The sequence below is a fragment of the Abrus precatorius genome, unplaced genomic scaffold (assembly GCF_003935025.1).
Source record: "Abrus precatorius isolate BTA unplaced genomic scaffold, Abrus_2018 Scaffold3, whole genome shotgun sequence".
Classification (NCBI taxonomy): Eukaryota; Viridiplantae; Streptophyta; class Magnoliopsida; order Fabales; family Fabaceae; genus Abrus; species Abrus precatorius.
Window position 1 is genome coordinate 6,675,947 of NW_020874373.1, and position 20,510 is coordinate 6,696,456.

At 31.7% G+C, this 20,510-nt stretch overlaps 3 protein-coding genes across 4 annotated transcripts; 1 reads left to right on the top strand and 2 right to left on the bottom strand.

Moving 5' to 3' along the window:
- Window positions 1–448: 448 nt before the first annotated feature.
- Window positions 449–7,188, top strand: LOC113862829 (flowering locus K homology domain). 2 transcript variants are annotated; one of them, XM_027496060.1, is made up of 7 exons: window positions 449–602; window positions 806–1,099; window positions 3,512–3,764; window positions 4,964–5,112; window positions 5,197–5,475; window positions 6,082–6,276; window positions 6,808–7,188. In XM_027496060.1, exons 2-7 carry the CDS (start codon window positions 827–829, stop codon window positions 6,976–6,978), a joined length of 1,320 nt encoding a protein of 439 aa, XP_027351861.1. In that variant the 5' UTR covers window positions 449–602; window positions 806–826; the 3' UTR covers window positions 6,979–7,188. The 2 variants fall into 2 exon arrangements, with proteins under 2 accessions (XP_027351861.1, XP_027351862.1); XM_027496061.1 differs by having other exon boundaries at window positions 817–1,099.
- A 644-nt stretch (window positions 7,189–7,832) lies between these two features.
- LOC113863220 lies at window positions 7,833–10,256 on the bottom strand. Its single transcript, XM_027496717.1, has one exon. The coding sequence runs from the start codon at window positions 10,206–10,208 to the stop codon at window positions 7,938–7,940; it is 2,271 nt and encodes a 756-aa protein (XP_027352518.1). The 5' UTR covers window positions 10,209–10,256; the 3' UTR covers window positions 7,833–7,937.
- A 2,562-nt stretch (window positions 10,257–12,818) lies between these two features.
- On the bottom strand, window positions 12,819–15,907 carry LOC113863143 (probable aldo-keto reductase 1). The gene is made up of 7 exons (XM_027496599.1): window positions 15,803–15,907; window positions 15,545–15,715; window positions 15,220–15,420; window positions 14,943–15,115; window positions 14,625–14,691; window positions 14,131–14,287; window positions 12,819–13,279 (listed from the first exon to the last, which is right to left on the bottom strand). The coding sequence occupies exons 1-7, from the start codon at window positions 15,851–15,853 to the stop codon at window positions 13,092–13,094; spliced, it is 1,008 nt and encodes a 335-aa protein (XP_027352400.1). The 5' UTR covers window positions 15,854–15,907; the 3' UTR covers window positions 12,819–13,091.
- Between the last annotated feature and the right edge of the window lie 4,603 nt (window positions 15,908–20,510).

A 20,510-nucleotide genomic window follows, 5' to 3' on the forward strand; every position in this document is an offset into this window, starting at 1 on the left:
TTGATATTAATAAATTATATATTTATTTATTATAAATAAAATAAAAAAACATCTTTAACATTAATTAAATAATAAAAAAAAAGATATGATAACGATAATAATTAAAAAAAGCTAGTAATTGATAAAATTAAATATAGTTAAAAAAATTACTTAACTAACATTTAAAAGTAATAGGAATAATATAAATTAAAATAAAAAATGAGATTAAAATATTAGTTAATTTTTTTAACATGTATGAAAATACACAATAATAAATTATTAAATAATATTTTATTAAAAATTGTATCATTTAATATTATTATATAATTTTTAAAGTATTAATTTTTTTATTTTATAAAAAATATATTATATAAAAATTTTGATTAGGTGTATTTGAACGCGTTTATTTTAACATTACCTTTATATTATTGAATAATTTAGTTGAAAGTTGACGGTTGTGAGAAAAAGAGGAAATTTGCGAAGATGTTAGTTGATTAGTTAGGCGATGACATAAACGAACCCTATGCTATCGGCTTCATCATATAATACTAACCTCTCTTACCTTTCAATTGTGTCGTCTCTTCTCTTTCCTGAATCCAAAGCCCTAGATTCCATCAATCAAGGTAATCTTTAACCACCACATGCAATTACTTTTTACACACTCGTTCAATCATTGTTTAGATCCAGTTAGTTAATTTTAACTTCCTTTACTTTTTAATCCTTGCTCCTATTCTATCATAGCAGTTCCGTCCAGATTGCATTTGCATGTGATTTCATGTTTCGTTTCGTTTCGTTTCTGCTATCTCTATAACGTTACCAATTACTGTCTTTTGGCAGTGAAACTTCGATGGCTGAAGTTGATCAGAATAACTCCGGTGAACATGGCGAGGAGCAAACAATTGAGAACTCAGAGGTGGCGGAAGGGCACGGTGAGGAGGTGGTGCTGGCCGAGAAGAGATGGCCGGGGTGGCCTGGGGAGAGTGTGTTTCGTATGTTAGTTCCTGCACAGAAGGTTGGGGGTATAATTGGGCGTAAAGGAGAGTTCATTAAGAAAATTGTGGAGGAGACACGAGCTCGCGTTAAGATTCTCGATGGTCCTCCAGGAACTGCAGAAAGGGCTGTAAGTGTCTTATATCTCGTTTCTCATCATTCTCACTGCAACTTAATCAATTATGTTATGTGTATCTTTTTTGCTGCTGTTGTTGATACTTCTGCTGGTTGCTATTGGAATATTCATCTGGAATCTATTGCATGCTCTTTTGTGTCTTTTAAAAAAAATTCATCTAGCTTGTATATTTATAATTTAAAAAGCTTTTGGCCGAGTTTCTCTGTGATTATAGTGGTAGAATGATATTGATGTTATCTGATTTCTTATGAACTTTCATAGTGATTGTAGTCTGTACTTGCGATTATAGATTTGTGTTATATCTTTAATCCATTGGTTTACTGTTACTAGATATGTTTATCATAAATGAAGGGAAGCTATATGATTTGGTGTGTCTCCTATTCTAAGATGAGGGATAATGTGGTAAATATTTGTGTTTTCATTGAGGTATTTTCCTATTTACTGGTCCTAACTGCTTATAAATATTTACACAAGAAAATATTGAGAGCTCCAAAGTTTCTTTGTGTATTTGGAGGTTTAATTCCTTTTGAAGATCTGGGGTTTATGTCTCAGCTTTTCAGGCATCACTTCAGAGTAAGTTGTAGTGGTGCTAATTATCCAGTGTAGCTGCGTCTATGTGTCTGTCAATGATGTTATGAAGGAGAACTGATTGTGACTGTCTTTCCTTCAGCAATATTTCATGACAATACCCAGTGTCCTCTTGTTTAAGCTAGAAAATTTAAATGAAGGAACTACAAACAATAAAAAGTATAGCTTGTTCATGGTCTAACTCTGAAGTGTGACCTTAATATGCTACACTAAAGGAAAAAAAACTAAGGTGACGAAGATGAAGCAAATTCGAAAAAGAAGAATGATGGCAAGAATCCATAAAATATGAATTTAGTTCTAACAGAAAATGAATCTGTGCAGGTTCAGTGTTCCAATTTTAAAGGCAACGACTCAATCATCAATTAGGTCCCAATATTGAAGAACCAAAGTTCCAGATGCAGGGATCAGCATTGAGCATTGCAAAGTGCTGAAAAGTTTATTAACATGTAGACCTTTTGTTCCAAAGTACCACGAAGCTCTGCATTTCATCTGGTAAATTCAAAACCCAGATGATTGATGTCTTGCCGCAGATTGCAAGCAATGAAAAGAAGCTTATAACCAGCTCTAGTACAATACTGAAACCATCAATTATCGAAACTTTTTAATTTTTTTGTTTGTTGTACATGTTAAAAAAAAAAGGATTCAAAACAACGAAAGTGTGTCAATCAACTTTCCGTTTAACACGTGGAGCATCTCTATGTGTTAATGATTTATGTTATCAGAGTAATTCTTCAAGATATAATATTGGCCATACTGTTGCTAAAATCAAGCTAAAATTCACTATTGCTAAACTGAGATGCAATCACTAAAGAATTAGAAGAAACTTCCATTGTGACATGCATCTTACATCTTGTGTCATGTCACAAATTATTGGCCAATTAGAATGATTATATTCCAGTGTGAGACTTCTATTTTTTCAATCAGTTTTAAGTCAGTTTTAGTTTGATGAATAAAGAGAATAAGGAGCATTTCTGGTGGTATAAGGAAATTTTGGATTGCATATATTAGTAAAGAGCTAGGAAAAGAAATGTAACATGATATGTTTATTGTTCAATTTTCAAGTAGGGAAACAAGTGGATAGCTGTGGAGGAAGATACACAAGGTGTGGAGTTATTGCATATATTGTTAGACTGAGAAAAGGGGGGAGGGGAATACCTTGGTCAGGTGAAGAGTTCAGGTTGCACAATATTTAAATTAGACATTAGATTTATCATGTTTCATTTGTTCATTATATAAGATGTTCACTAAGATTTTTTTCTTCTAAATTGTACTCCATTTATCCATCCTGAAGACAAGATTTTGCAGTATTACTATGACCGGTTGCTTATAATGAACAATGTGCTGCTATGGTTGCTACTTAAACCAAAAGTTCATCACTGTTTTAATTTTCTTATGAGGTTGGTTAATGTAGATTAATTAGGCAAAATAACTGTCCAGTTGGTCTTGGCTATAGGACTTTTACAACATTGATTTAATGGTAAAGGATTCCTTCTGGCATTTGCCTGACAGGAGGATATTATACGGATTAATTGGGGAAGTAAATATCACAAAAACAGGATTGGCTGTTTTGCTGAGTCCTTCTAAATTATTACATTTTGCATTATCCAAAGTTGCTTGCTTGTTTGCTTTTGTGCTAAGCCTGAGATTGTTGGTGGCATGTGATATGTTTGGCAATTGGTGCTTTTGTTGGTGTGTTATTTTTGGTTAAAGATAAACTTTTTGTTTGCCACTCTATATTCTGTTGCTATAAATATAGACATTGGAGAAATTGTTTAGGACAAGGATAGGCTGATACTATTATTTGTTCATTTTGATTAGGTAATGGTATCAGCTAAAGAGGAGCCTGATTCTTCTCTTCCTCCTGCTGTTGATGGGTTGCTGAGGGTTCATAAGCGGATTATTGATGGTTTAGAGAGTGATTTTACTCATGCTCCTTCAGGCATGGCTGGGAAGGTTTCAACAAAACTACTAGTGGCCGCTTCACAAGCAGGAAGTTTAATTGGGAAACAAGGAGGAACTGTAAAATCTATCCAAGAAGCCTCAAATTGTATTGTTAGAGTTCTTGGAGCAGGTTCTTTCTAATATTTCAAATGAAATTTTCTTATACAGTTGCTGCATTATTATCTTAATTTCATTATTTTAAAATTCTGTATTTCCATGGACTTAGGTTTTTATTAAAAAATTTCCTTACCATGATTTTGATCTGGGTAAGGTTGAGCTTTATGCTGTGGGTACTAATTCTGTAATAGTAGAACATTATCTGAATGTGTTTTAAGTATAGTAGTCAATAGCGGCTGTAGCGACTGCTATTGCAAAGGAGCAAAGCAGCAGGGTGCTGCTATGAAGACGTCGTTGCATTTCAGAGTAGAGCCATCACACCATGAATCGCAACCAAAAACAGGGAAAATCCCGGCCGCTATGTCATCTGTGCTCAAATCTCAACTTTGCGCTCCACTTTTGAATGTTGGGCAACTTTTAAGGAGTGCAATCTTGGAATTTCCCCCTCCCCTTTACTTAATGATATCTTCTTCTCCCTCGAGCTAGCTCCAAGTCCTCTCATTCTCATGTCTCAGTTCTCTATCGTTCTGTTCTTCATTTTCATTCTCCGCAATCCTCTTGCTTCTTGTGTCCTCCATCTCCAGCAGGGCTTTTGACGCAATAGATGTTCTCTGGTCATCTTTTTCACCTTCGGTGAAACTTCCTGCAAACCTGCACATTTTTCAGTGACTTCAGAATAGTGGTCATCCAGCTATAGCATTTTTTCGGTCGGTCACTCTGTGCTGTTATTCGAGATTGACTACTATGTTTTTAAGCCCATTCACTAGTGTCATAAATTTGTGTGTCATAAATTTGTGCAGGTGTCATAACATACTAGTCACTGTTGAATTTATCACTTTTTTATATTATTGATATCATGAAAAGTGTCAGATATGTATCACTAACTCCTATCGGCACCACTTTAATGACTTGTAAAAAATGAAAAATGTTCATTTATTAATTCAGTTGCCATAAAAATAATCATGATCTCATTTTTTACATTCTATTCTATATCACTACAATCTAATTAGTTTTGAAATTTGGCATTCTGGAATCTTCCTTCTCTGTCTATCCTTTTTAACTGAAAATTATTTCAGGATACAATTTAAGGAAGTGGTATGAATGGATCATGGAGCAAATAACAACTATTACTTATGATGTTCTGATTTATGCTTTTAACTTCCTTAGACATTCTCTTGTTGCTAAGCATCTGTACATCTTTCTCTTTTGCAGAAGACCTGCCTATTTTTGCTCTTCAAGATGACAGGGTGGTAGAAGTAGTAGGGGATCCTGCCGGAGTGCATAAGGCAATTGAGTTAATTGCCTCCCAGCTAAGGAAGTTTTTAGTTGATCGCAGTGTAATACCAATTTTTGAAATGAATGTAAGTGTTTGATTCATCTTGCACTTGTAAAGAATCCGTCTTCACAATAAGCCTAGAAATGCAGCTAAATTATTCTTTCTCCAGATGCAAATGGCTAACCCCCATCATGTGGAGCACATGCCACCCCACCAATCATGGGTTCCACCTCAGGGTCTTCCTCCAAATGCTGGTGGAGGTCCTGGTTTTGGACCTACTTCTCAATACATGCCACCTCCACGACAACTTGATAGTTATTATCCACCTGCCGAAATTCCTCCTCCAGTGGACAAACAGCCCCATCACGGTATATCTACCTATGGCAGAGATGCTTCAGTACCTCATGCATCCTCAAATACCCAATCTGCACCTTCCGTAGTCACACAGGTACTTGTTCTTATTGAAAATCTATTTTCTAGTAATCACCAACAGGAAGCAGTATGTTCTATGAAATTATAAGTTTCTTTTTATTTTTCAAATCAAATTTGCATTTTCTGCAAGTCTTAGAATTTGCTATCCTTCTGTCTGTAGATTTGTGTTTCTGTGGTTTGATAAGGAGACTTGTGGAATTTGTTGTTTCTTCAATTTTGTGCTTTAATTGTGGGGAAACTTAGCGGGCTAACCGGAAGTCAACATTTCTCATATAAATTGATAAGTAGTGGTTCTTTGATTTCCAATTTAGATTTAGGATAGCGGAAGATGATGTATGCACAAATACTTGGATATTTAGCTTAAGCATGTTCTATAAAGTGTATGAAATACCGTGTGAATGTCATCTTCAGTTGTTGAGATTAGATGTGGGTGGTTATATGTAAGATTAATATTTTTAGCCTTGCTTTAATTGGAACTATGGATGTGGGCATGCAGTCCTGACCAGTGACTGTTGGAATTGGAGAACATTGCAAATATTATGTATAATATTATACATATATGGACCTGAGAAATTTATTACATTTTTATCATTAAAAGTCATTTGTTTTGCTGTTTTGGCAGATCACACAGCAAATGCAAATTCCTCTCTCTTATGCTGATGCTGTTATTGGAACAGCTGGAACAAGTATAAGCTACATCAGACGAGCTAGTGGGGCTACTGTTACCATACAAGAAACACGAGGTGTTCCTGGGGAGATGACAGTTGAAATCAGTGGAACGGCTTCTCAAGTCCAAACAGCACAGCAACTGATACAGGTGATCTAGATCTTCGTCTTCTAATTATTTCAATCCTTAACATGCTGCTTGTATAGTTAATATATTTTTAACTGCAGTTGAAACCTTTTTTTTCTCCTTAATAGTATGAAAAGCTATTTGCCGTGTTCATCGGGGACCTAAAAGATTCACTTTGCACTATAGTTTAATCAGCATTAATCTTTCATCTGAAAATGGATAGAAAGTGAAGAGGAAACTATAAGCTTGTTGAATTTCTAATTACACAATTAACCTTCCCATGTATTATCTCAATAAAAAATTGTGTGTAAAATTGTAACTTTTATAGGTTTCCCTTCATGTTCACCCCTCATTTGTATGACAGAAGAAAATTATCTTGGACTTAATTTCATTTCTTGCATTTTCTGTCTTCTCTCTTTTCATTTCCTAATAAAGGCTGAAGGTCTTATGAGCTTAATACTAATCTTGCTGGATGTACGTAGTCAATGACTGATTTACTCTACATAATAAGTTTGCACGGTAATCAAGCAATGCAATTTTAAATATGTGGTGCAGAATTTTATGGCTGAAGCTGCAGCCCCAGCGCAGTCACAAGCGGGCGGGCCTGCTGCAGACCAAGGATACAATTCTTACCCTACTCATGGATCTGTCTATGCGTCTCCACCTTCTAATCCAGGGCATGGTGGAGGCTATGGCTCGGTTTATGGTGCAAACTATGGGTTCTAAGCTGGGCAGTGCAGCTAAAGTTGCCATTGTTTAAATGTAAAATGCTAGTAACAGATTGAATGTAATAATTTGATAAATAATAGATTTTTGTTTAACCCTTGTGTTCTGTTTGTGCTGATAATCATTTGAAAAGGTTAAACAGATTATTCGTGGCCTTCAATGTGTTATTTACTTTTTAGATGATTCTATCTAGTTTGTGTGCTTATGCCCCTTCCTGATTTTGCATAAATTACATGCTGGTTAAATACGGGCGAGCTTGTATGCTTAATTCGTGTGCTTGAGAATGTTATTTGGGTGCGGTGAGAATGTGAGAGTTTTGATTGTCTTTTGCGCTTGGGCCGCTTATCCCGTTTTATGAAAATGCTATTTTTGTGGCAATTTTGAAAGCTTAAGTAAAGATAGTAGAATTGAAAGGTAAAATGGGTTGTCACGTAAAATAGTAAATAATAATATAAAAACTAACATTAATTAAATTTTAAATTGACATAAGATGGCAGTAATATAAATTTTGTATGATAAATTAATGATAAAAATTCATGTATATAAATCTTCAGAACTTGTCTTGTCATTGAACTTTTAATTAGTTAAGAATTATAATAAAAAATGAAATGAAATAAAAACTAAAAAGTTCAAATTAGTTTTCACCAGTTTTAAACTGATTCAACCAATTCACCAATTTTAAAATCAACTAAAGTTTTTAGCTGAACGAACCAGATGACAGAATTTCTAATTAGCCAGGTGACCCAACGGTCTAATCCAATTTCCAAAACAATGCTATTATGTGCGCTCTCAAACAATGCCAATTATTTGACTATATATATATATATATATATATATATATATGGAGCAGCTGCAACAATTTAATTCACATTAATGTTAAGGAAAATAAATACATGATTTGGTTAACTGTCTAAGCTAGGAAACCTAAATAAATAATGATAAAGAGGTAACATTGAGACTTAGATGGGAGCTGCACATGTGGTTCTAAAGTGACCTGTTTGATTGCAACGACTACAATGAACGACCCGTTTTACACGCCCTCGGTCTTCTGCACGAACCCGTTTCTTTCGAGGTCGTCCAGGTGGCCTGAGAGATTTAGGAGGGTTGATAGTAACTTGATCAGCTTTTGAAGCATTGACATCCCCCTCAGACAACTCCTTCCAAAGAGACTTATCTGGAATTGGATGTATGGTCTGTGAGTATGTCTTCCTATAAGTTGCAACAGTGAAACAACTTTCTGTGAATCTATGCACATTCTGCCTGCAAGAGAGAAGTGCAGCCACAGCATGTGCACAAGGCAAACCATACAACTGCCAGCCACGACAAAGACAGCAACGGTTCCTAATATCAACTATATTCGTTCCCTCATGAGATATAACTTCAAATTCAGCTTCATTAGCACGAAGTACCTGATATGTCCGTGCACGTTCAAGAGCCTCTGCAACGTGCCTCTCTGCAGAAGGTACAAGTATCGGTGTCCACTGCATACTTGTCTCTCGGCGCTCATTAAACCAAGTCATTAGCTGCCTTCTAATGCATTCCATCATTTGAATTATAGGAAGTCCAGATGCATCTAATATCCATGTATTTAAAGATTCTACTATGTTTGCGGTCAAATGACCAAACCTTTGCCCCTCAAAATATGCAGTAGCCCACAAACGAGGTGGAATTCTCCGAATCCAATATGCAGCATCTTGTGATATCTCTTCAATCTCTAAAACTTTTGCTTCAAATTCAATTACAGTAAGAACTTGAGCTGCTTCCCATAGAAGATTAACAAGCATCGTGTTATTGAACTCCTTGCGAAAGCTGTCACTCAAGTGTCGCATACAAAATCCATGGAAAGCAGTAGGAAAATTTGCTTCCACACCGTCTACTATTCCCTTCTGCCTGTCAGACAAAATTGTAAGCCTTGGCATGTTTTCAGTGTTAATCTCAAGCAAGTTATGAAGTTCAGACAGAAACCACATCCAATTGTCATCATTCTCCTCATCAACAACACCAAATGCCAAAGGAAAGAGAGCCCCATCACCATCAAATCCAGTAGCAAGAAGTAAAGTACCAAGATACTTGCTCTTTAAGTACATTCTATCAAGCCCCAAAAGTGGCCGACAAGCATTTAAAAAGCCATATATTGATGCTTGAAAGGATATGAAGAGGCGTTGGAAGCAATTATCAGTTGGATTTCCATAAACAGATGCAATACTACCTGGGTTTGTGCGCTTCAACTGTTCACAGTATTGCGGAAGCAAGCGGTATCCCTCTTCAAAAGATCCTCGCATTGCAGCCATGATACGTTCCTTACCTCTCCATGCTTGCTTGTATGATAATGTGATACCATGAACCCTATGAATCTCTTCCAATATCTCCTTTGGCTTGTAATTAGGGTTCTCCCTCAACCTTTGCTCCACAGAGCTAGCAACCCATTGAACCGATGCCTGTTGATGACCAAGATGAGAAATTCCTCCACATGAATGATTCTCGTGGATTGTCCTAATAGTAAAAGTTGGAACCCCAGGGAGCTTTGCTGCATGAATGCGCCAGGGACATCCTTCACTTGCACATTTAGCAGTAAATCTGGTCTTGTCAGATTTTATAGTCTGCATCTCAAAGTGCAGGGCGATTGCTGTATCCCTCAATGCCCTCCGGCAACTCTTTACATCAGGGAATTCTTGTCCCACTGACAATTCATAATTAGGATTTATAGCCAATGTACGAGCCTGAATTACAGGGGGAGTGGAAGTAACCATATGGTGGGATTCATGGACACCCATATCGTCAGCAGAATCCATACCCATTTCCGGGTTTTGGACCACAGTCAGGGCCATGCTCTCCTCAAGTTCCTGATTTTCAGAAACAGTCAAATCATTGTTTTCTGATATGGCCAACTCATGATTTTGTGTAGGAAGGGGCATCTCATGGTCATCATGTTCAGGTTTTTGATCAATGGCTAACTCATTCTCATGCCCATACGTGTGAACATCATCTCCTTCATTATCGTGGTTCTGTCCTAAACCCAATTCATGGTCATGAGCATGTCCTAAGCCCAGTTCATGATCATGGGTTTGTCCCAAACCCAAATGATGATCATCAGCCTGTCCCAATTCCAAATCATGGTTCTGGCTGAGGCCCAAACTATGATTATGGCTCAGCACCAATTGTTGGTCATGGCCAAGGGCTAAATTATGACTTTGGCCAAGAATCAAATCATGATCAGCCATTGAAGACATAGATCACTATATATAACAACAACAATATGCGGACAGAACAGCAGCTGCAAGGACCAACAAATAACAGTAGACAAGTCAGATAATCATACAAAATGCAGAGTTTGATGGTACAATTAGATCATGTCAGGCTTCTATGATGAACCCCAAAACTGCAGCAAATAAATAGTTCAAACTAGGCAAAGGGATGAGGATATACCCCTATGGCCAACTCCTACAAAAATATGAAATGCAAACAAAACTAGAGGCAGCTACAAAGATGGGATGCATTTAAACATACAAAATAACTGTTCACCTTTAAAGCCCAGAACTATCACACATTACAAATCTCAAATAGCATGATACAACGCCAAGGGTTGATTACAAACTACAATTGCCCTATTGGGATTACAAATATGCAAATCCGAGGTTGCATAGTGTATACTACCAACAACCACAGGCATACCATTTCTAACTTCTATCAATTTATAAACCATCCCCAAAACAAATTCAAATCGCATGAACCAAATTCTTGGGCAGCCACACAAAGAAAACCATCAACCTTTTAATACCAGAGAATGAAAAACCAAAATCAAGTCTGCAATCCAGTCTCGCGTTGAGCTTAAGTTAAAAGTGGAGACCCAAGTAAATCCGACTCAAGCTATACGTAACTTATCAAAGAACATACTTCAACGTAACACCCCCTCCGCCTCCTCCCAGTGAAGATTATCTCACACATGTGTAGCAACTAACAGAAAAGGACAAACTTTGAAGGAAATGTAAATTCATAACCAGAAATTGAAGCAATAATGGAACTTACACTTAAATTAACACGTCGGATTTACAAACTACATCCCCAAAAATTTCAAATTAAAAAAAAAATCTTGATAAGGAGAATCAGATTAAAATTACCTGAAAGGTTTAAACTTGGGAAAGAGGAAACGCAACCCTACGTGGGAATGGAAATGAGTGTAGGTAATGCGAATCGAAGAAAGAAGAAGAAGGAGAAGAAACGGGAATTTGAAAAAATGGCGGGGAAGTGGAGAAAATCGGAATTAGGGGAAGAAGGGTAAGGAGAAGAGAGGAAGATTGGGAATTAGAAAGAGGGTCTTCAAGGGAAATCCATACACTGAACAAAACGCAAGAGAGGGTATTTAGGTCAAACGAAAACACCCTCTCCTCTTTTCTTATACCTTTCTCCCAATTACTTTTTCTTTTTAATTTTTGCCCCACTTCAAGATTATTAATGATTATTATAGATTGCAAACTAATTAAACATTGTCAATGACACTAATCCAACAGCAATAATAAATCTGTTGATCTTTTTTGGGGACTAATTAATGGGATAAATTTATTCAAACTGTGAACAACAATTAGTCAACTATTGAAAGCAAAACAAAGAATAATATAATGTGAAGTAGTGCTAAGATCACATGACAAGACAATTTTATATATCATAATTGTTAGTAAAGCAATAGAGTCATGAGAATATCGATTAAAAAACAATAAATAAAATATATTTTATTAAATCTTATGATGTATTAGATTAATTATTATGATGAGATATAATAACATTTTTTATTTTTAAGATTGATTAATATATTTCTTACTATTATTTGCAATAATTATTTTTATCAGAGTAAATTGTATCATATATTTATATATGGACATTTTCTGTAATCTAATATCTCTCGTAAATTTATTCTATTTTTACAGAGTTATTAATATAAGTGCAACGTTATTTTGAAATTATGTGATAATGAATTTATTCGGATTCAGTAAAATTTAGTACAGGTTGTATATCGAATTATTTTTCAGATTAAAGTTTTAAGTTAAAATTCAAGCGTAATTTTTTAAATAGTGTTATTATTTAAAATTTTATTCAAGTAATTGTATATTAAATATCATTAAAAGTGTTCAAATTTATTAAAAATTAGTATTTATGCTCATTAGTGATGTACATGCAATGTGTAATATTAATTACAAATTTTTAAGTTAATATTTTTTTAAGCTTATGCATATATAATATAAAGCTTTTTATTAAAGCTGTCCAACGAAACTTTTTTGTTTTTATTATCTGTTAAAATTCATTCAATTTAATACCTCCATGAATTTCCGAGAGATTTATAACATTGAAAAAATAAAAGAAGAGCACGAGGCCACAATAGAAGGCGCATAGATGAATTATGAGCACACGTGACCTTTAAGTGTTCGGTTGCCTTTCTACAAATCCGTTATAACGAGTGATGATTGAAATAGTAGTTATATGAGGCATTTCATGCTGATAAGATGTGAATTTTTAAATTCAAATAATCTATGATTGTCATTGTCGTTGTGCAAGTATAGCATTGGTTTTCAACCATCATTCTGAATTTTTTTTAGTGAAATCATTCTTAAATATTTTAAACAATGTAAGTTTATAACCTAATTTACATTAGACTCAACTTAAATCAAGCCTATTTCTAAGATCAATCAAGTCAAAATTTTATAAAAAAATATTTTATTTAAAAAGTTGTGAGTGAGAGTAAAAGTGAAAAATACATTTTCATGAATGAAAGAAATAAATCTGAATCATATGCATAATCATGATTCAATTTTTTTAAACGATATGATTAATTAAAGAAATCATGTAATCTTAAAAGTCTCACATGACTTTATTCTTTAATATTGACCATTTATAATAAACTTGTACAATATTTTAAACTACAAACATTTTTTTGGGTCCACTAAACTATAAACCTTTAACCAACCAAATATCTATTAGCCAACCATCGACAGTCCATATATTTCCGTACGACTGCACCTCCTTCTAGATAATGCCTTGGTAGCTCAAACCGTACTAGTTTTTGCATCTGACAAATGACAATTCACAAATTTGTGCATTATCCAACAGTTAAATTTCGAGGGCTACAAGTTGAGACCCTTCGGAGGTGTGTTGGCAAGTTTCCAAGAAAGTTCATCATTCCCCTTGAGGTGTCGAGTACCTGCTGCATCATCAACGGGAACTGCCTCAGAAATTTCTCTCAAGTCGCGTTCTGTTATTTTCAGTGATAATGCACCGATGTTCTGATCCAGGTTCTTAATCTTAGTTGTTCCTGTAAAGGTCATGACAAAATTGCAGTCAGTAATTAACTTAATACACTCACGAATTGTGACGATTTAGTTGTAAAATATAACCCTTTCATGCGCATCTAATTGCCTTTTCTAGTTGGTTTATGACATTGAATTAGAGTCTCTACGAGCATGTGGTCTAAAATTTGATTTTGTCGCTCCCATTCCTCTAAGTGACAATGTTATACTCCTTAATGCTCACGAACGACAGTTGACATGGTCAAAGATAAAACCCTTGCTGAAAATTGCATATAAAACATTAAAAAAAATTCTTTCCCACTCTTTTCATCGAAACTTCCTCTGATTGATATCTATGAATATTATGAACACTTGAGAAGGCAATAGTAAAGCTGAGATGTGTCTGGACTGACAATGATTTCATTCTAAGAACTTAACTGAGAAACCTTTCAGCCAGTAACCTCAGCACACAAGATCATTCTTGTATTACCATATTTGGCTAGCATACAAGCTAATTTAGTGAAACGTCAACTTTTGACTAGCACCTATGCAATAGAACACCTTTCAACCAGGAAAAGCAATGTTAAACAAAATTTATAATGTCTATAAACACACATTAATAGACCACAAAGAAAAACTTACTAAATGCACAACAATATTACCCACATACACAAGAAGAAAAGTGCATATTTCTTCTCTTGTTTTACTAATGCACAAGTGCAGTTACAGAAATATGCAATGCATCATAGGTTGTTCAGATTGAATAAATAAAGAGAATCATAAGCGAAACACACTAAGGATAGTTATTGGAATAGTCAATAGGTTATATTTTATCACTTTCTATATTTTAAAAAGGAAAAGTTATTCTGTCACGCACCAGGAATAGGCACAACATCGTTGCCTTGTTGGAGTACCCATGCTAATGCCAATTGGGGAGGAGCGCACTGGTGTTTCTTAGCAAGGCTTTCTATCCGGTCAAATATTTTCTTGTTCTTGTCTAAGTTCTCTGCTTGGAAGCGGGGATGATGCGCAGCCTGATAAGCGAAAAAAACCATCTATCAGACAACAAATAATTTCTTATGCAATTTTTTAAAATTATCAAGTCTCAGTTTGTACTATTTTGACTAGCTTTTTGTATGGAAAAATGACATGAATGGAACCTTTCATGATTCATCATGGCTTTTGTTCGAAAAACAAGTAATTGCAAATTAACGAATGCATAAATATTGTACTTATAGAATGAAGAATTAAATTTGCTCAACATTAAATTCAGGTTCAAGATGAAGGATTGACGCAATTATCTGGCTAATTTTTCACATCCAAAAATTCTACGGTATTCAGCAGAGACACACAAGTGGTAAGATATTGTACCAGGGCACTATTTGCAGGCATACTTTCCAGAACTCCTTTGCCACCAAAGAAACCTCGACCAAGGGGGCTATATGGTACAATTCCAATGCCAAGCTCCCAGTATCAAACAAAGTAGTGACTCCATCATAACGTAAGCATGCAGCTAGCAGACCATTTTTTTTTTTTTTTTTATCTTATCGTATTACCCTCTTTTCAAGTAGCTTATATTAAATTATCTGTGGTCCAAGTAGTTCATAATTAAAGAGAGTTTAAATTATTTTTTCCTTTTAGTGAAGAAACGGTTATGAGAGCTTTACATTCCTATGAACTTGAACTAACCTGCACAGAGGAACTATCTCCTCCTCAACGTCACGAGTCCATAGAGACCACTCTATTTGCACAGCTGTAATGGGATGAACCGCATGTGCTCTCCTTATAGTATCTGGACTCGCTTCAGATAGTCCTATATACTTCACTTTTCCCTCTTCCACAAGATTTTTAAGTTCACCCACCTATAATTGAACTAAATTATTAACATGTCTAGCGAATGAGAGAACATTTACTGCTAAAAAGTAAAAGTATATAATAAGTTCGAAGTGAAGAAATAATCCGTAACTGTTTCCTCTATAGGTACGGTTTGGTCCACCCTATGCTGATAATAGAGATCAATGTATTCAACATCAAGACGTTTCAAGCTGGCTTCACAACACGACCGCACGTACTCTGGTGTGCCCTTGACTACCATAGGAATATTCAACTTTGCAATGCCAAATTTGGTTGCTACCTGCACCTTGTCTCTAGGTAAGTGCTTTAAAGCCTGGTCAATAGAATCAACGAATGAAAAACAGAGTAAATGAGAAGAAAAAAACAAGAAGGAACTTTATAACAGAAGTTTTGAAAGGCAGTGTAAATATTAAGGGAAGGGAGAAAATAATGGTTACTTTTCCGAGCAAAAGTTCGTTAGCGTTGTTGGTGCCATAAACATCAGCGGTGTCAAAAAAAGTGATTCCTTGACTGAACGCATACTTAATAACAGATATGCCTTGGTCTTCAGGAAGAGGATCGTTATAGGCTCCGCTAAGGCTCATACACCCTAACCCTAACTTCGAAACCTGTAAAAAGTAAGAGAAATTGAAATTAAAAAAAAAAAAAGGAGAAATGAAATGAAGTGATGATAGGAATGGAATGGAGTAGAATACCTGAAGGCCCTGCGTTCCAATTTTGACTTGAGGAATCTGCAGACTCGCCATTGCTATCTTCTGATATTGGAGATTGGTGTTAGCGACGTGATCGCTATATTTATAGGCTTTCGCAGTTGCTGATAGGGTCACTGATTATGTCATATCAAGAGATTTGAAGTAGACTGAACTACAGTTTGTGCAGTGATTAGCTCAGTGCAAACGTCAGAGAAAGAAACAGAAGACAGAGCTCAAAAGTCCATTTTATAAATACCTGCCAAAAAATGAATTTTTTACAGAAAAATATAAAAAAAATAAATCAAATAGCTGAATTTTCTCTGGCAGAATTCGAGTCAGATTTTTTTTTAATTTAATTTTTTGTTTTTATATAATAAAATAATTTTTATATATTTTTTAATGTTTATATTTATATATTGTAAAATTTAATAAATATTTAGATAATTTTAAATAATAAAACAAGTTTTAATATTTGAATTATATTTATATTTTTATATTATAAAAATAAATATTTATATTATATTAATTTGTGTGAAATAATATTTATATTATGTGAAATAATAAAGAATATTATGTTAATATATTTTATTGAATATATAAATTTGTGTTATGAATTTTTAATATTAATATGATAATATTATTTTAAATAAGTATTTAATTTCTAAAAAAATAAAATTTATATATCAAATGAATAAAAATAATAAAGCATATAAGGGTATATTTTTTTTGAGTATGTAAATATGTATTATGAATTTTGAATATTAATATAATAATATTATTTTAAATAAGTATTTTATTTTAAATGTGACGTGAGAATTTTTAATATTAATATGCAAAAGTGACGTCGCGCTCGTTGTGAAACTCAGCATGTAACTGATGTCACTACAAAAATAGTAATAATGAAAATTACTAATAAATGTTATTATCAATATTATATTAAGTGTTGTTTTCTATTAAATATTTAATAAATTATAATTTCTTTTAAATATATATAAATATATATATCATATTTTTTATTCATTTTATTAATATTAATAACAAATTTTATATCTAAATATTATAATCATAGTTTTGAAAATTAATTAAGTATATATTCTAATAAACATATAAACAAAATATTCTTCATTATTTTTATTGATCTTATATACAAATTTTATGTTTTTAGAATCAAATACTTATTCAAAATATTATTATCATATTAATATTCAAAATTCATAACACAAAATTATATATTCAAAAAATATATAAACAAAATATTTTTTATTATTTTTATTCATCTTATATATAAATGTTATTTTATTTAATAAAATATTGATTTAAATTTTTTTTATCATATTAATACTCAAAAAATATATACCCTTATATTCTTTATTATTTTTATTCATTTGATATACAAATTTTATTTTTTTAGAAATCAAATACTTATTCAAAATAATATTATCATATTAATATTAAAAATTCATAACACAATTTTACATATTCAATAAAATATATCAACATAATATTCTTTTTTATTTCACATAATACAAATATATAAATATTATTCAACACAAATTAACATAATATAAATATTTATTTTCACATAATATAAAAATATAAATATAATTTAAATAATAAAATTTATTTTATTATTTAAAATTTACTAAATATTTATCAATATTTATAAAATTTCACAATATATAAATATATAAACATAAAATTTCACCATACCATATTAGCATTTGTCTGCTTCAGCTTTCCAACCGACCAGTAGTTATGCTTCTTTACCAAGGTTTGTCACATTATAAAGAATAATACCATTTTTTAATATGCATGATATTACACATAATAATATTATTAAATATTATTTTTTAATAAAATTATTTTTTTTACTTTTAAAAGTTTTATAATAATACTACTATTTTAAAAAAAATTGGCAACATAAGATGCCATTACAAAAAATTTTATAAGTTTAAATAGTGATGCAAACATGAATCTAGAATTTTATGTATTGTAGGAAGAAATTTTTTACTTGAAATTTTGAATATTAATATTATATTAGGGTTAATTGTTTCAGTATAATGTTTTTACATACAAAAATTTAACATAAGAAAAACTTATTGAAGATAAAAAAAAATCTTTAAAAGATGAATTTAATAATAAATAAAATATTTTGATAAGAATATATTTAAAAAATAAATATAGTTATAGCATTAATTTATTTATATTTTGATTTATGTACTTTAACAAATATTTTATTTTACTATATATCTAATATAATTTCTTGCTGTTCAAATATACACAAATAAGAATATTTATCCTTGTAAAAAAAATAAAAAAGGAGAAATATCTTCACACTAAAAAAAAACTGTCCTCTTTTTTATTTTTTCTATATAAAGAATAAAACTCAGTGAACTATTTGATTTTAGATATATTTTTATTTTTTCTAAAATATTTATAAAAATAGTTCTTATATAAGTATTTTTTAAAATACAAATGATATGAATTTTCTCTTGGAAGTATTGCTGTAGACTCCTTTTGTCCTTGTAGTTTTCGGCTTCTTTTCTTTTCAGCAAAAAAAGAAAAAAGGTGATGTGAAGTAGGACTGAGCTAAAATAACGACTTTCACCAATACCGATAAACTTAAAAATTTATTAGATAAATTGGTCGGATAAGAAATCGGTCAGAATTTTTTGATAAAAATAAACAGATTTATTTAATTTTAGATGGTCAGATTTGGGTGCAAATATTAAAAATTAACGGTATCCAAATCTGATCAATTAATATAAAAATAATAAAATAAAAATTAAACATTTAAAAAGCTAACCTTAATTTTTATCTTTAGTTATTTTGTCTGTCCAAAGTATTGTCACTATTCTTTTATTTTTCTCTATCAACAATGCTTATTATTTCTTTTACTTATTTTACTACACCTATCATCCTTCTTTTATTTCAGCTACCTTGATCTTTTTCTTTATTTTTTTTAGTTTTATTTGTTCTTAATCTATTGTACTGACATATCTATTTTTTTCTCATCTATTAATCTTAACACATAAAAAATTCTAAATATACTATTAATTTTTTGTTACTTTTCTGTTCACCTCTTTATTGAGAGTTTTGTTGATTTTTTATTTAGAGGTTTAGTGATTGCGTTGCTGAATTAAACAACTAGTAAGTTATACTTCTCTTTTAAGTTTTTATTTTCAAATTATTTTTATTGATCTTTCTAATTTTTAGTTTAGGGCTTACTCTTCTTTTATTTGATTTTTTTTTTTTTTTTTTGCATCCTTTAGTTGTGTTGAGCTATTAACGATGGAGATAAAGGTTAAAGATGGAGTGAACAGAAAAAGGTAAAGGGTTTTTTTTCACTTAGTTATTCTTTTATGGTCTTTGTAATTTGTAGTTTATGATTTACTCTTGTTTTATGCTTTGAGAGTCTCAATTGTGTTTTAGGTTTTAGTATATTAATAAATTTATCATTTAATGATATATTATTGTAATATGGTTTTTCTTTTTCCTTTGATTAAAGCAATTAAATAAATCTCATATTCTAAGCCACTCTGGATTATGCTAGAGGAGATTGAAGTTGAAGGTGAAAGTAAAAAATTATAACAAAGACAACAAGAAAGAAGAGGTAGTAGCTGGATTTGGGACTTGGGTTGCATCATCATTGAGCTTTTAGATATTTAAAATATTTTGAGTTTTTTTTTTTTTTTTTGTATTATGACTTCTTGAGACTCAGATTTTTTATTTTGTGTGAACCATGACTTAACTTACAACTTGTTCTATTTTATTCATTTTATTATATTATAATAAACTCAGAATTTGACAAAGTTGTGCTTTTTTTTTTTAATTCAATGATACCTAATTAAAGCTAAATGTGTTAACGATTATAATTTCTATTTCAGATAGTACTCTTATAATGGGCTTTACTTTTTTAAATTCAATGATTTTGTTCTGATATTTTTTATGTTCTATTAATGTGGTTCAATTATGCTTGATGGTTGAGAAATGTTTTAATTTCTATTTTAGATGTTATTCTTATAATGTTTTCTATTTTGTAAAACCCAATGATGCTTATTTGAAATTTTGTATTTTATTAGTTTAATTCAATGATGTTTAATGACTAAGAAATGTTTTAATTTTTATTTCAGGTGCTATTTTTATAATGTTCTCTGCTTTAAAAACTCAATTATACTTATTTGAGACTTTTTATATTTTATTAGTGTGATTGAATAATGTTTGATGACTAAGAAATATTTTAATTCTTATTTTAAATGTTATTCTTATAATATTTTCTATTTTTTAAAACACAATGATGCTGGTATGAAACTTTTTTTTTGTTTTATTAATATGGTTAAATAATGCTTGATAGTTGAGAAATGTTTTAATTTCTACTTCAAATGCTATTCTTCTAATGTTTTCTATTTTTAAACTCAGTGATGTTGTTCTAAAATTTTTTATATTCTATTAATATGGTTTAATGATGCTTGATGGCTGAGACATATTTGAATATCATATTTCAAATACTCCTTTTTTAATGTCTTTCTCTATTTTTTAGAACTCAATGATGATGAACCGAGATACTTGCTTTCTTTTTCTTTTTTTTATTCAATGATGTTGAATTGAAATATAATTGATATGTTATTGTAATTGAATAATGATAGATTGAGATGTTATTTTTTTTTACTCGATGATGTTGGATAGACTAAGATATTGTTTTTATTTCTTA

Excerpts from the sequence above, each read along its gene's own strand:
- LOC113862829 (XM_027496060.1), top strand. The coding sequence starts at position 827 with ATGGCTGAAGTTGATCAGAATAACTCCGGTGAACATGGCGAGGAGCAA. Across the intron at positions 1,100-3,511 it reads CAGGAACTGCAGAAAGGGCT|GTAATGGTATCAGCTAAAGA; the intron begins GTAAGTGTCTTA and ends CATTTTGATTAG. Across the intron at positions 5,476-6,081 it reads CACCTTCCGTAGTCACACAG|ATCACACAGCAAATGCAAAT; the intron begins GTACTTGTTCTT and ends CTGTTTTGGCAG.
- LOC113863220 (XM_027496717.1), bottom strand. The coding sequence starts at position 10,208 with ATGTCTTCAATGGCTGATCATGATTTGATTCTTGGCCAAAGTCATAAT.
- LOC113863143 (XM_027496599.1), bottom strand. The coding sequence starts at position 15,853 with ATGGCGAGTCTGCAGATTCCTCAAGTCAAAATTGGAACGCAGGGCCTT. Across the intron at positions 15,421-15,544 it reads ACGAACTTTTGCTCGGAAAA|GCTTTAAAGCACTTACCTAG; the intron begins GTAACCATTATT and ends TCTATTGACCAG. Across the intron at positions 14,288-14,624 it reads TGCCTGCAAATAGTGCCCTG|GCTGCGCATCATCCCCGCTT; the intron begins GTACAATATCTT and ends TTCGCTTATCAG.